Source organism: Gymnoscopelus braueri (assembly GCF_963280865.1).
Source record: "Gymnoscopelus braueri genome assembly, contig: SCAFFOLD_180, whole genome shotgun sequence".
In the NCBI taxonomy this organism is placed as follows: domain Eukaryota; kingdom Metazoa; phylum Chordata; class Actinopteri; order Myctophiformes; family Myctophidae; genus Gymnoscopelus; species Gymnoscopelus braueri.
Window position 1 is genome coordinate 117,440 of NW_027660397.1, and position 15,775 is coordinate 133,214.

Below are 15,775 nucleotides of genomic sequence, written 5' to 3' on the forward strand. Positions count from 1 at the left end.
TACAGCATATACAAAAAAAAGATAAACAGGCTCTTATACTGACCCTCGACGCAGAAAAAGCTTTCGATAGAGTGTCTTGGACCTTTATTTTTGAGACCTGTAGAAGCTTTGGCTTTAGCAACATTTTTATCTCATGGCTGCAGACTATGTACAGCACATCAAAAGCTCAGGTCAGAGTTAATGGAACATTATCAAGCCCGTTGGAGATTAGAAGAGGCACAAAACAAGGGGACCCGCTTTCTCCACTAATCTACACTTTATGTATTGAACCATTAGAAGCAAGTATTAGGAGAAACAAGGAAATAGAGGGGGTAGAGACTGGAGGTCTACAGAATAAATTAGCTTTATACGCAGACGATGTTATCCTCTACCTGACAAAATTAGAAAGCACTCTTCCAGCATTAATGAAAAGTATTAAAGAATATAGCACAGTATCAGGATACAAATTGAACACGCAAAAATGTGAAGCAATTAGTTTGGGAGCACCTGTACCTGCAGAGTTTAAAAAGGAATACCCATGGAAATGGGACAGAGAAAAAGTTAAATACCTCGGAATAGAAGTACCCAGGAACATGCACTTTTTGTATAAATTTAACTACGATAAATTAGAAACTAAAATAAAACAAGACTTGAACAGATGGAGCCTAGTCCCTTTGTCACTAATGGGAAGGATCGATACTATAAGAATGAATGTACTTCCTAGATTTTTATTTCTGTTTAATGCACTTCCTCTGTACGTGAGCCCAACTATTTTCAAGAGCTGGGACCGAATGCTTCTTAAATTTATCTGGGATAGTAAAAAACCAAGGGTCAAGATGAAAACACTAAAATTGGCAAAAAGGAAGGGGGGGCTGGCTCTCCCTAGCCTGCAGAATTATTATTATGCAACTCAAATACAGACAATACAAACATGGCTAAATGAGGAGATACAGGTAAAATGGAGGTCTATAGAATTAGCTGAATGTAAAGATATGGAGAAGCTCCTCCCTTTCCTTACAAAAATCCCAAAACAAAATATAGAAAATATATGGCTTAGAAATACACTTACAGTTTGGGACAGAGTCAGGAACGACCTTAAGATTCATAATGAAATGTTGCTACTAAGAGAAATAAAGGAAGATCCTGACTTCGCTCCAAATAAAGATGACAGTACTTTCAAGACTTGGAATCAAAAGGGATTGAGGATATTTGGGCAATTTCTAGATAATAAAGGAATTATAAGTTTCGAGTCACTTAAAAGAGACTATGATCTACCACACTCTCATTTTTTTAGATATTTGCAAGTTAGAAGCTACATCGAGAAAAGCACCAGACAGAAGAAAAATATTACAGATTTTCATCCCATGACACAGTTCTTGGTTAAAAATTATAAGTGTGCGAGGGTTAAGCACCAAATCTCAGCTTTCTATAACATCTTGGAAAGGCAGAACAAACCAGAAGAATTGAGAGAAAAAACAAGATGGCAAGAAGAACTAGATTTAACCTTGTCTGAAATTGAATGGGGAAATATAAGCATATCTTTACACAAGACAACAGCGTCTCAGTTCTGGCGAGAATATGCATGGAAATGCCAAATGAGATATTTTCTTACACCTGTCCAATTAGCTAAATTTAGAAAATCAGCAACACCAAAATGTTGGAGAGACTGTGGAGAAAACCATGCCAACTACAGCCATATCTTCTGGTTTTGTCCGGTCTTGAAAAAGTACTGGGACAATATTGGTACGGAAATAACACAAGTTCTGAAAATTAAGGCAAATATCGGTTATGAATATATCCTGTTGGGTAAAATACCAAAGGGGATAGACAGAACTGAAGACAAATACCTCATTAAAATATTAAGATTAACGGCCCTCAAACTTATAACCAAAAACTGGCTTCAAAAACTAAGCCCTAGTGTACATAAATGGAGGGATTTAATGGAACAAATAAAAGTAATGGAGCAGTTAACATATAAAATTAGAGGAAATCTTAGTAAGAGTAGTACTCTGTGGGCTAAATGGGAGCGCTACATGGAAAGTGTGGGCGCGGACGGGGAGGTGACCATAATGCAAGACTTAGCACCTCAGCCTAACTAAAAGCATATAGAATACCATTGGAAATATTTAAGGAAGAGTCAACAACCAAATGGGGGGGAGCACTTTTAACAAGGTACTGGTTTTATTATCAGGCACTTGATGAAGGACTGACCTAATTAATGATTGTTTTGCCCGGATGTTTTTAGTTGGAGAAAAAGAGTGGTAAAGAATATGAACTTGAACATGGGTTAGTCTCTATGTGCCTCCATACCTTGTCTTCTGTTTTTTTCTGTTTTTGTTTTTCTCCAGTTAATTTCTTGTCGTGTTTGTTGTTTCTTGTTTTTAGTTTCTTTTTCCCCTGTTAATGATGTCTATTTTGTGTTCATTTGGTGCTTTAGTTGTTTAGTTCTCTTTGTTTTGTTATGTCCTGATTTGTCCCAACGTTGTATTTTGTGTTGTCTTTGTAGTCACATGACTACTCACTGTGGTGCCCATATGAAAAAAATAAAGTATAAAAAAAAAAAAAAAGATAGTAAAAAACAGCAGAGGGCGCTGTTTTTACTTTTCATTCGGCGATGGGTTCCCAGATTGGTAGCAGTGTTACATAGAATAGAGCAGAAAACCACTGAATGTGTTGTGATTGTCTGAGTTATCATAGAGCCTGATGGAACTACCACCATAGCCATGTAACCTCATGTCTACTCTGTCTCCCTGCTCCATCTCTACTATCACTCCATTAGATACGTATTCAGAACGTCCAGAATCGTATGCATTGGTAAAAATGAGTAGCTGATAATTTTTATACATCTTGACCCTCACTTGCTCTGATGATCCATAGGTAGCTGCAGTGAATCTGAAGTAATAAACTCCTTTCACTGGAGCTCGAAACACACCTAGAACAAACAAACACACGCACGCACACGCGCACGCACGCACAAACACGCACACACACACACACACACACACACACACACACACACACACACACACACACACACACACACACAACCATCATCATCATCATCATCATCATCATCATCATCATCATCATCATCATTATCATCATCATCTTGACACATTTAAACACTGTCAACCATTAAAGCTAAAAAAAATGTAAAGGAGTGATTTTCACAAACATTTTCGAAAAAAGACGATCTACAAGCTCACAACGGGTCATATAGAAACATGTTGTGAACTTGTACATCTGATTGAATGTAAAGCTCATTAACATAATTAACTTAATCACTTAATGTAAAGCTCATTAACAAAATGTACTTAATAACTTAATGTAAAGCTAATTAACATAATTAACTTAATCACCACCTACCTGTAGACGGACTGTAGGCGTTGCCGATGTTAGAGAGAACTCTCCTATAAACCAGAGTGGTTGTAGAACTAAATGGTCCAACGTATCCAGCATTACTCAACCCAGCAGAGAAGGCCACCTTTGGTTGGTCTGTCAACAAAAGAGCATTATAAGGTTATTTATGTCATTATAAAAGCATAATATTATACTATTAATTATACAATTATTTATATCATTATAAAAATGGGTTTGGCAGAAACCGCCTATCTCACATTTTCGTAAATTAATGCCCTACTTCATCATACAAGAGTATTGCACAAAAATAGTGAAAATAGCAAATCTACAAGCTCTTTATAGATCTAATATTTTCACTACTTTAAATGTTGTTTTTAATATTAATTAAAAAGGGATGGTTTTGGACATTCAAGGTTTCCACCTTACAGCAATGATATCTAAATGCAAGAACCCCCAAATTGATATGTATGTATGCCGCGGACACCCATCTGAAAAGGTTTCGTGCCAGGGACCCCCAGAACAGAAGATTTATGTTAAAAATATTTTCGAAAATGTTTCACAAATGTTCAAAAAATATCAGATGTACAAGCATGAAGAGATGCCCTGTAAGCTTGTGATCTGTTATTTTTGAATAGCCAGCGTATGAATGGATAAAGTGGTTGAAATGATTGTCATGCTATGTCAACTACTTTAGCTGGGGACCCCCTGGAACCCCTTCAAGGACCCCACTTTGAGAACCACTGATTATATAGGACTATGCCCATATATAGGTCCACTATTTGTGGAGTTTTGTTTTTACTTTTAATATTCAAAATAAACAATTATTAATTAATTAATTCATGGGCATATATGGAGAACCGGTTGTCCAGAACCACCGATCCGACCGATATGACCATATATGGCATTTAGTGACACATCAGCAATCTCCATATATGGGCATAAAACAGACACAGACAGACAGAAGGGTACAACAGGTATTACATAACCAGGTGGGACATACATTTACAACTTTTATATTTGATAAACATACTTACTGGACAGTGCCTGTACTTTGTCCTCACTGACAGTCATCCTCGTTTCTACAGCGGACAGCTGATCACCATGAGCTGAAATCAAAACAACATGAATATTAAATTAATGTAACATGAATATTAAATGAATACAACATGAATACTAAATCAATACAACATGAATATTACATATTAAATTAATACTATTCATGTTCAATCACAATTCTCCAACATATGGATTATATGGATCAAACATACAGTAAATAACTTGATGAAAACACGATCAGATCTATGCGCTCAACTGAAGGAATTATAAGTAAAATAAGACATTTTTCAACACTGTTCTCTCATACATGCATTGACTGAACATCATTCTGGTCTAATTACCTTCACTTTCTGTCTTCAAGTTCTCCACCTGGTCTTCACTGGTACTGAGTCTGGTCTGGATGCTCTGGACCTGGTCTTCACTGGTACTGAGTCTGGTCTGGATGCTCTGGACCTGGTCTTCACTGGTACTGAGTCTGGTCTGGATGCTCTGGACCTGGTCTTCACTGGTACTGAGTCTGGTCTGGATGCTCTGGACCTGGTCTTCACTGGTACTGAGTCTGGTCTGGATGCTCTGGACCTGGTCTTCAGTGGTACTGAGTCTGGTCTGGATGATCTGGACCTGGTCTTCATTGGCATTGAGTCTGGTCTGGAGGACTTCAACCTGGTCTTCAGTGGTATTAAGTCTGGTCTGGATGCTCTGGACCTGGTCTTCACTGGTACTGAGTCTGGTCTGGATGCTCTGGACCTGGTCTTCACTGGTACTGAGTCTGGTCTGGAGGAGTTCAACCTGGTTCTGGCTGGCAGCCATTTCTGGAAAAGTTATCACAGAGAAAGATTGTAAACACATTTCAGCCTGTACCTTTACACATTCTTCAAGCTCCATTTTTGAAGGGAGGAAAAAGACCCGAACTGGATCTCTGGATCCGGTTCTTCAATTAGTAAAATCAACAGTTTTCTTTAAAACACATTTCTTACAGTTTTTGGTTGTTTGATGTTATATAGCCTATTGTCAGTTTTGTCTGCGTTACTTTGTGTTAAAAGAGTGAATTTGAGAGCTGTCTAATCATACAATGGAAGTAAATGAGATGCTATATTTTGGATTATTAATTCTTAATCAACCGCACACCTGAGTGATATATGTCACCAGTTGGACTATACATAATGACAACATAAGTACAGAAGACAAACCTCTACAAAAGTGTCCTGTTGCTTTACGTTGCATTTGGATCGAGATGAAACCTCGCCTAAATTTGCAGCCATATACATTATAGACAGTTTTGAGACTATATATGATTTCTAACAGCATCAGTTCTTAGAACAGTGATTCCCAACCAGGGGTACAGCTTTCAGGGGGTACAGGAAATGATTGGGGATTTATACAAAATTATTTCAAAAATGATATGAAAATATTCCACGTAAAATCCATTGCTAAAGTGTTATGCCTAACTAGCTTTTACAGCACCAGCAGGTATTACATAACCAGGTGGGACATACATTTACAACTTTTATATTTGATAAACATACTTACTGGACAGTGCCTGTACTTTGTCCTCACTGACAGTCATCCTCGTTTCTACAGCGGACAGCTGATCACCATGAGCTGAAATCAATACAACATGAATATTAAATTAATGTAACATGAATATTAAATGAATACAACATGAATACTAAATCAATACAACATGAATATTACATATTAAATTAATACTATTCATGTTCAATCACAATGCTCCAACATATGGATTATATGGATCAAACATACAGTAAATAACTTGATGAAAACACGATCAGATCTATGCGCTCAACTGAAGGAATTATAAGTAAAATAAGACATTTTTCAACACTGTTCTCTCATACATGCATTGACTGAACATCATTCTGGTCTAATTACCTTCACTTTCTGTCTTCAAGTTCTCCACCTGGTCTTCACTGGTACTGAGTCTGGTCTGGATGCTCTGGACCTGGTCTTCACTGGTACTGAGTCTGGTCTTGATGCTCTGGACCTGGTCTTCACTGGTACTGAGTCTGGTCTGGATGCTCTGGACCTGGTCTTCACTGGTACTGAGTCTGGTCTGGATGCTCTGGACCTGGTCTTCACTGGTACTGAGTCTGGTCTGGATGCTCTGGACCTGGTCTTCACTGGTACTGAGTCTGGTCTGGATGCTCTGGACCTGGTCTTCACTGGTACTGAGTCTGGTCTGGATGCTCTGGACCTGGTCTTCAGTGGTACTGAGTCTGGTCTGGATGATCTGGACCTGGTCTTCATTGGCATTGAGTCTGGTCTGGAGGACTTCAACCTGGTCTTCAGTGGTATTAAGTCTGGTCTGGATGCTCTGGACCTGGTCTTCACTGGTACTGAGTCTGGTCTGGATGCTCTGGACCTGGTCTTCACTGGTACTGAGTCTGGTCTGGAGGAGTTCAACCTGGTTCTGGCTGGCAGCCATTTCTGGAAAAGTTATCACAGAGAAAGATTGTAAACACATTTCAGCCTGTACCTTTACACATTCTTCAAGCTCCATTTTTGAAGGGAGGAAAAAGACCCGAACTGGATCTCTGGATCCGGTTCTTCAATTAGTAAAATTCTTTAAAACACATTTCTTACAGTTTTTGGTTGTTTGATGTTATATAGCCTATTGTCAGTTTTGTCTGCGTTACATTACTACAATGGAAGTAAATGAGATGCTATATTTTGGATTATTAATTCTTAATCAACCGCACACCTGAGTGATATATGTCACCAGTTGGACTAGTTACATAATGACAACATAAGTACAGAAGACAAACCTCTACAAAAGTGTCCTGTTGCTTTACGTTGCATTTGGATCGAGATGAAACCTCGCCTAAATTTGCAGCCATATACATTATAGACAGTTTTGAGACTATATATGATTTCTAACAGCATCAGTTCTTAGAACAGTGATTCCCAACCAGGGGTACAGCTTTCAGGGGGTACAGGAAATGATTGGGGATTTATACAAAATTATTTCAAAAATGATATGAAAATATTCCACGTAAAGTCCATTGCTAAAGTGTTATGCCTAACTAGCTTTTACAGCACCAGCACCTTTAACCTATTACACCATGGTCAAATCTGCACCCAAAACAATTAGTGCAACAAACAGATAAATGCCTCAAACAGATGCTGTCACTTTCATTCTCCCTGCAGCCACAGGTTTAGATGAAACTATGACAGTTCCACTATCAAACAACATAGTGTCTTGTCAGATCAATGTCCATTAATATTGTTGGATAATAGAACACATTTAAGAGAATCAAACAGAGTGCAAAACAGCTCAAGGGATAGGCCTACATGAGATAAAATAAGGTTGGGAACAACATTGCAATACTGAGCATGAAGTTATAATACCTAAATTGTGTCTCTCCGTTTGACTTTCACTGACGTTCAGCCTCATTTCCATGGCAGACAGCTGAGCAAGAAGGGCTGAAATCGTCACAATATTAACATTAAGCCAATCATAAATACTTGTGTGTTTCACAAAATCTTTAAACATAATAATAATAATAGAAGAGAATAGAATAGAATAGAATAGAATAGAATAGAATAGAATAGAATAGAATATATCATCATATCATATCATATCATATCATATCATATCATATCATATCATAGAATAGAATAGAATAGAATAGAATAGTATGTTGTAATATAATATAATATTACATTATATTATATCATATAATATTATATAATGTAATGTCATATATTATATGAATACAAATTTAAATTAAAAATGTAATTTCAAAATAATCTCTATATTATTTTATATTATCTTGTTCAATTACCTTCCATCTTGGGTCCACTGGCGCTCAGTTTTGCAGAGACTGCAGAGAAAAAATGAATTAAACCATTTTTAAATAGGTTTTAAGGGAGGACCGGGTGGACCTCTGACGTCACTATTGGCTCATGTCACCATAACTCAGTCATAACCATATACAAACAAGACCAGGAGACCTGGTTCTGCCAGACCCAGAATAAGTACTTTATAAGATCAGAGCACTACGTCACCGGACTTCACATGACGTGTCAGCCTGTGTCTATGCCCATGTATGGACGAAAGGGGGACAGACTTTTTTGGCTGGGGCCGGAGGACAAAGTGACCATGCCCATGTATGGACCTCATGTAAGCCCGACCCCTTGGGCCTGGCAATAATAATAATAATAATAATAATAATAATAATAATAATAATAATAATAATAATAATAATAATAATAATCTACATTTATATAGCACCTTTCATACAGGGTTGCAGTTCAAAGTGCTTCACAGGCAGGACATAATTCAAATACTTCACAATTAAGAGAGATAAGTCAGGTATAGAAAATATCTTAGCAAAAACCAGGCAGAGTGAGACTAAGTACTACTGTAAAGGCTATAGTGTCCCCTTACATTTTGGGAAAAGTTACACATTGCACTTCTCAAAGTTGAATTATGCTGAATAATTGTATTGATTGTATGTATGTATATCATGTGTATGTGTGGATGGATGAAAATGAAGTGAAAATGTCTTAAAAAAAACACACCTTTTCCCTTTGAGAGAGTCTCTTTCACAAAAAAAAACCTGCCTAACGATAATGTCACTGATAAGCCGGTTTCTGAATGTCCACAGCCCCCCTCTGAGACACAGACCATTATATTTTTATTTTATCATAAGCATTAATGGGGAGTGAGGACCAATTATATGAAGACCTTCAACTATAATTAAGCATTTAGTTCACTATAATCCTGGTTATGAATACTTACAGTGGACTCCTGCAGTTATCATCCCGGCCACTAGGAGCAGACAGAGCACACCCATACCCACGACAAGAAGCCTGGAGTTGCTCTTCTTCTCTGAAAGGTATAATGAAGTGACTGTCAACACCAAATGTCATGTCATGTGTCGTCTCGTCTCGTGTCTCTCGTGTCTCTCGTGTCTCTCGTCTCGTCTCGTCTCGTCTCGTCGTCTCGTCGTCTCGTCTCGTCGTCTCGTCTCGTCGTCTCGTCGTCTCGTCTCGTCTCGTCTCGTCCCGTCCCGTCTCGTCCCGTCTCGTCCCGTCCCGTCCCGTCCCGTCCCGTCCCGTCCCGTCCCTTCTTTCTGTCTGTCTGTCTGTCTGTCTGTCTGTCTGGTGTGTGTGCGTGTGCATGCTTGAATAATGTACCAGAGACACGTTGTACAACAGCAAATGGGTGGTACAGAAATTTGATGTGATACTGTGGACATATTTCACATTTTGGTACCTCAACCTTGTTCAATATTTTACAAAATAAATACCACAGATGAAATAATGAACAATGTATTTCTAATGAATAACAGTACAAAAATAACAAATGCATCCATCTAAAATAACAATAGAAAGTAAAGAAAGTCATATTAACAGTAATACAGTCATTAGAAATAACCAAAAGGAATACCTTCATAATCCCATCATAATCCGCCTCTACTGTCCAGATTACATATAGCTTTATCCAGTGGATACGGTTCCACTAATACCCGAGAGGACCCGAGAGGCCCTGAGAGGACCCGGCGAGGGGGGGCGGGGGAGGGAGAGAGGGGGGTCGCTCAGAAGACAGTTGACTGGCAGTGACGCAGTCAATGACTGGCTGCTTTTTCTATTATCATATCACTACATAATATTAGATCATTGACCTAAATGGCAATATATTAACAAGGATAGGATGATTAAAACATCTTTATGTCTGTATAAGCCTTGATGATCGTCTTGACCGAAGGCTCTGTCTGTATAAGAAACAACTTTGGACAGGTGGAAAACTTTAGTTAAACTTGCAGAGTGACGCATTACTTTACCTGAGTTACATCTTCTGATAGTTGTACTTGAATGTTGATATTAAATAATAATCCTGTTTAGTAGTGTCTCACTACCACGAGCGTGAAAAACTACAGCGTGTATTTACGGCGCTGATCAACACATTAGGCAGACAGTGATGTCACTACTATGCTACGGAAGTAGCACGGACGCTACGCCATGTTCGAAGTTGGTTTAAAGCTGGTTTAAAGATACCAAACCTTGGGCATGTGACCGACTCATGTATATACGCCAGTTATATCAAATAATTGTTGATTAACGTATCGCTTTGGTTAATGGTTCAAAATGGTAAAACAGTCGAGATGTCATAGCGTGTTGTTACCCGGTATGCTCTGCAAAGCACAATGGAAACTCCAAAGGCGATTATAATGTTAAACAACACAAATGAACGTGGATTATCAGTTTGCAATGAAGAAGGATTACACACATCTAAAGAACTATATTTTGTATTTATAAACTGTTCAATGAGCATTGACTGGGATTATTGTAGTAATGACGTTGGCAAACAATTTTGCGTTCGGGTATTTCGGGGAGTCGGATTGTGTACGGGTTCGGTTCTTGTATGTCACGGTTCTATACGGGTCGGGGCCCGACAGCTCTCGGTACTGTTCGGGTCCGGAACTCAGATTTATAACAATGGCCCGGGTCCATTCGGTTCCGGGTAATGTTTTCGCGGGTCCATTTGGGTATCGGTCCTTCATATTGGACTATAGGCCGAGTCCATTCGGTTCCGGGTAATGTTTTCACGGGTCCATTTGGGTACGGGTCTTTATATTTTACCCGTGAAGACCTCTAGTCTACATAGCATGTTTTTACTTTAGTATGACCAGAAGAAGGCATAAAACAATGTAACAACAACGAGCTAATATTCAATTTCATCAAGGAATTACATGCTTTCATATGTCCTTGGCCTGAAAAACGTTATACAGTATCTCTATATGGATGGTTTTAATAACATATCTTACCAGACTGCAGTATCTATATGGATGATTGTAATAACATATCTTACCAGTCTACAGTATGGATGGTTTTAATAGCATATCTTACAAGACTTCAGTATCCATATATGGATGGTTTTAATAACATACTGTACAGTATCTTACCAGACTACAGTATCTATATATGGATGGTTTTAATAACATATCTTACCAGACTGCAGTATCTTGTGTGGCTGTTGCTCCTGAGATGGAGCGTTGTTCTGGAAATTCTCATAGATTTCATCACCTGTCTCTTTCATCTCAATGTTTTCAGAGTTGAAAACCACAGACATTTCTACCTTTACGATTCTGAAGTGATACGGTCCACTTCTTTACCTTTATTACTTAGATTCTAAAGATACGGTCAACCTCTTACCTTTATGACTTAGATTCAAATCTAAAGTAATACGGTCCACTTCTTTACACACACTGAAGAAGTGAAGTGTCGTCTCTCTTTTATGTCTTTGCCTCTCTTCCTCTTTTTCTGGTGCGTTCCTCCCTCACGCTTCGAAACACATTGTTGTTGTTTTATGTTTGGCTGTTGGCTTTCAGAGAGTCCCTTAATTATTAGTATTTATCCAGGAAATATGTGGTATATTATAACATACTAGACAGGTGCCCGTTCGCCACTCAGGAACGAAGTTGGGAAGGATGCAAATAGGGAATGCATGTCCCACCCTGTTATGCAATAGACCCCTTATCAGACAACATCACACTAATAAGAACCAGTATGCGCGCACAGGCCGGCACCAAATGAACCCCACCGCTCATAAGATCCAATGGAAAAGTGGTCACTGCACCCACGTGTAAAAATGCATTCCATCAAACTTTCAAATGCTGTTTTTTCTCCCAGTGTTTAGGAAGAATGCTTAGGATTTTTACTGTGATCTTGGAATATAATCCTTAGTTTCTGTTGTGTGTAAACAATAATAGCAATTAAAAGAAGTTGTCCCCAAACCCAACCTCCAGTGGCTGTCATAAGAACGGAGGGAGCACGGCACCGAGAGCCTGCTTGGCTCGCACAGCTGCAGCCCGACCGTCAAGCCTAATTTACAGTATGCCCCTTCCCGTCGCGCGCAGAGAATAGCAGACCTCCAAGCTCACAACAGTCACATCCGTGACGCGGTTGTGAGCTTGTATGTCAGCTATTCTCAGCGTGCACTACCGTTGCGTATATTTAGTTTAAAAAAAAAAACATTTATAGTTTATTTTTGTTCACTTATGCTATTAAAATAATGCAGCTATTGCTGACTTCTTAATTGTTATGCTTTATTTTATCAATTGAAGGTAACGTCATGGTATGACAGTTATGTTACAGGGCTAGACCTGCTGCTGATCAGAAATGCGCTCCTGTGTCATTGCGTTTCTGCGTTTAATAATGTAATGATTGTTAAGTATATGTTTTGAACATGCACGGTACATCTTTATCAGACCTAAATTTGCCCTTCAATGTCTTGTACAGTATATCCCCAGCAATTGCAGCAATGTGTAACAATTGTAGAAGTATTGGGCCTTAAAATGTGATTAAAAATATATATGTATTTGGCATATATAAAATAAATGTAAATATAAAATCTGATATAAAATGTAAACTTGCAGCTGATCAATGCGTTTCTGCGTTTTCGTGTGGACAGGGATTACATTTTTGTGGACAGGGATTCTTTTTAAAAACGGAGGACTAAAATCTGGTCCATAAAAAAATATCCATATACGTGTAGCCTATAGGCCTAAGTCAGTTTTATTTGTTTTTGAAAAGAATAATATGTGAATTCATTTGATTTTTTTTATTTATTTTGGGAACGGATATACATACTGTACTGTATGCTTCCATTTACAAATGTGTACAGTAACAACTGGTCAGAATGTATTGAGACGATAGTCCCTTGAGATGCAGCATCTCATTTTAGAGGGGGTCCTATTACACATACAATACAAATACACACACGTAAAGATACAGTTAGCTTGCTCACCCTCTCCCACCCACAACCCACACCCCCAGCCCTCATCTCATTTTAAACAAGAAATGGAGAATACAATACAATGACCTGAATCAAAGTCAGAAATCAACATAAGTGCAAGCAGTTTAAAAGCATGAACAGGTTGTTGCTAGATGTGAATATAAGGAAGTCCTGAAAAGGCCATCAGAAGCAACAGACTTGAAAGAAAGAGGAAGATTGTTCCAGTCAAATGGAGCTTTATAGTGGAATGACCTTCAGTAAACATTTGAGGAACAACCAAATAGGGATATTGTGTATGTCTTATGTCTAAGTGGATATTGTGATGTACAGTAAAAGGAACCAGGGACTGTTAAAGTGAACACATTTGAAAAGGAATAGATATCAGTGAAGTTGCCTTGTTGGCTTAAGGCTGCAGCCAACTATACAATGATGTGTTCTGTATGGACACCTCAGTCCAAATCTACATAGGGAATTAAATAATACATTAAGAGGCTAGAGATGAGTATCTGAGGCGTTATGATATCAGCATAATCTACAATGGGAGGTTATACTTTTATTTTTTATAAATTATAAATTTCCTCTCTTCAAAGGAGAAGCAGTTAATTGAAGGATAAAGTGAGCACAAGTTAGAGAATTTAATTACTAAACATGAAGTTATAATACCTGCATCGTATCCCTCAGTGGCTTAATTTCTAGGGTGGACAGCTGAGCAAGGAGGGCTTGCTTCTGTATCTTATAAACTGCCATACGCAAATAGAATTTTATACTCCTGTTCATATGCTTCTTGTCAACTTTGACATTGCACTTTAAATCAAGTGTGTGTGTGTGTGTGTGTGTGTGTGTGTGTGTGTGTGTGTGTGGGGGGGGGGGGGGGGGAATCAATATAAAGGGAACAACAAAAAAAGATAACCTTTACTTTATTTCCCCATATGACACATTAAGGTGTGTGCTTCCAGTTCAAATCTTCTGTCGAGGTATAATCAAATGAAGCTATGGGGAACTTAACAAGACAGAGAAATGCTACACAATAATGTTATTGTTACACTGTAGGGCATGTTCTACCGGTTTTGAAAAAGCAGTAGTCCCATAATTGTGACCAAAGACTATTAGTATTATAAGTAAACCTCACTTTTTTATGTTTATTAACATTCTGATCTTCTATCTATAGCTTATAATGATGGCATGAGACTGCTGCTTAAAGTGCCACGATGCAGCAGTGCAAGCCAAATGTTTGTCAGTATCGTTGTACCCACCTGTTCCGCTGTGCTGCGGAACCTCATGTACAAATGTATGTGTAGGCTCTCTGATTCTGCAAACAGCATAATTTTAATACTGAATAACCCTTTATTGAGCTTGGTCTAGGGCTGTCAGTTCTCCTCTATAATCCCATTCGAATTTCAATGCTTTATTACGGGGCCAGAGCTGAGCTCTGGACCTGTTTTAATATTGTAGGTATTCTTCTGTTTCTGCCACTTTTCGCAGTTCTGCCAGTAACTACCAGTAATTGTGTCAATTAATACATATGCAATTGATAAAGATAACCTGAAATGCTTATTTGAGAGGGTATGAAGTATGTATGACATACTTCATTCTGAAAATAGCCGTTCTACAATCTCAAAACTTTTCAGATAGCAACGTGTTTCTGAGCTTGTAGATCGGCTGCTTTCACTGGTTCAGTTTTATCTTCAACAGACAACCTCAGCCTGGTCAAAGCTATAGCACTATAGGTAGTGTTGCAGCCTGTCAATCCAAAGGTTGAGGGATCGATTCCTGTTAATGGCAATAGGTTGAGACGTCCAATCAATTCATTCTGCTTCCATCTTTCTCTCTCTTCAATCTATTATGTTTCCATGTCTCTCTCTCTTCAATCTATTCCGTTTCCATGTCTCTCTCTCCGCCCTTAGATTGTCCGCAATTTTGAGCAGTTTGAAAAACACTTAAACCCAGGATTTTTCAGTTATTTGCGTGAAATGGTATCATCTGTTTGACCTCCGTTTTCACTGGATCAGGATCACTGGATCGATTCCTGTTAATGGCAATAGGTTGAGATGTCCAATCAATCCATTCTGCTTCCATCTCTCTCTCTTCAATCTATTATGTTTCCATGTCTCTCTCTCTCAATTAATGCATGTGCAACTGTTAAAGGTAACATGAAATGCTTCTTGGAGAGAGTATGTTTTTGCAATGTAGACAAACTTCATTGTGAAAATAGCCGATCTACAATCTCACAACTTTTCAGATAGCAACGTTTTGTGAGCTTGTAGATCGGCTACTTTCACTAGTTTTCGTTCCGAGGAGACACAAAAATGCCTTTATTGGTAAATGGTTTGTGAACCAGTGATCTAGAGTAGTTCGAGACACAGAGGCCTGGTTCAAAATGGACGGAAATACTTATAAATATCATCAGACACTATCAGGGAGGCCATATATCTAGCTCAATGAGAAGAAAGGCAGTCTTGGAGTCCGTAGGTCGCTGGTTCGATCCCTGTCCACGACAATGTATTGAGGTGATCATGATTTGGCACTATTCGGATAACACATAGTGTTTCTTGAGGATAGGCTCAAGCCTCACTTGATGCAGACTCATTTAAATTAAATTGCAAAAAACATGACTGT

At 38.5% G+C, this 15,775-nt stretch overlaps 1 protein-coding gene across 1 annotated transcript; it reads right to left on the reverse strand.

Moving 5' to 3' along the window:
- Positions 1–793: 793 nt before the first annotated feature.
- Positions 794–9,284, reverse strand: LOC308081583 (uncharacterized protein). The gene is made up of 9 exons (XM_080457949.1): positions 9,161–9,284; positions 8,202–8,240; positions 7,765–7,839; positions 6,289–6,843; positions 5,926–5,997; positions 4,737–5,207; positions 4,374–4,445; positions 3,346–3,474; positions 794–2,911 (listed from the first exon to the last, which is right to left on the reverse strand). The coding sequence occupies exons 1-9, from the start codon at positions 9,213–9,215 to the stop codon at positions 2,619–2,621; spliced, it is 1,761 nt and encodes a 586-aa protein (XP_080314075.1). The 5' UTR covers positions 9,216–9,284; the 3' UTR covers positions 794–2,618.
- Between the last annotated feature and the right edge of the window lie 6,491 nt (positions 9,285–15,775).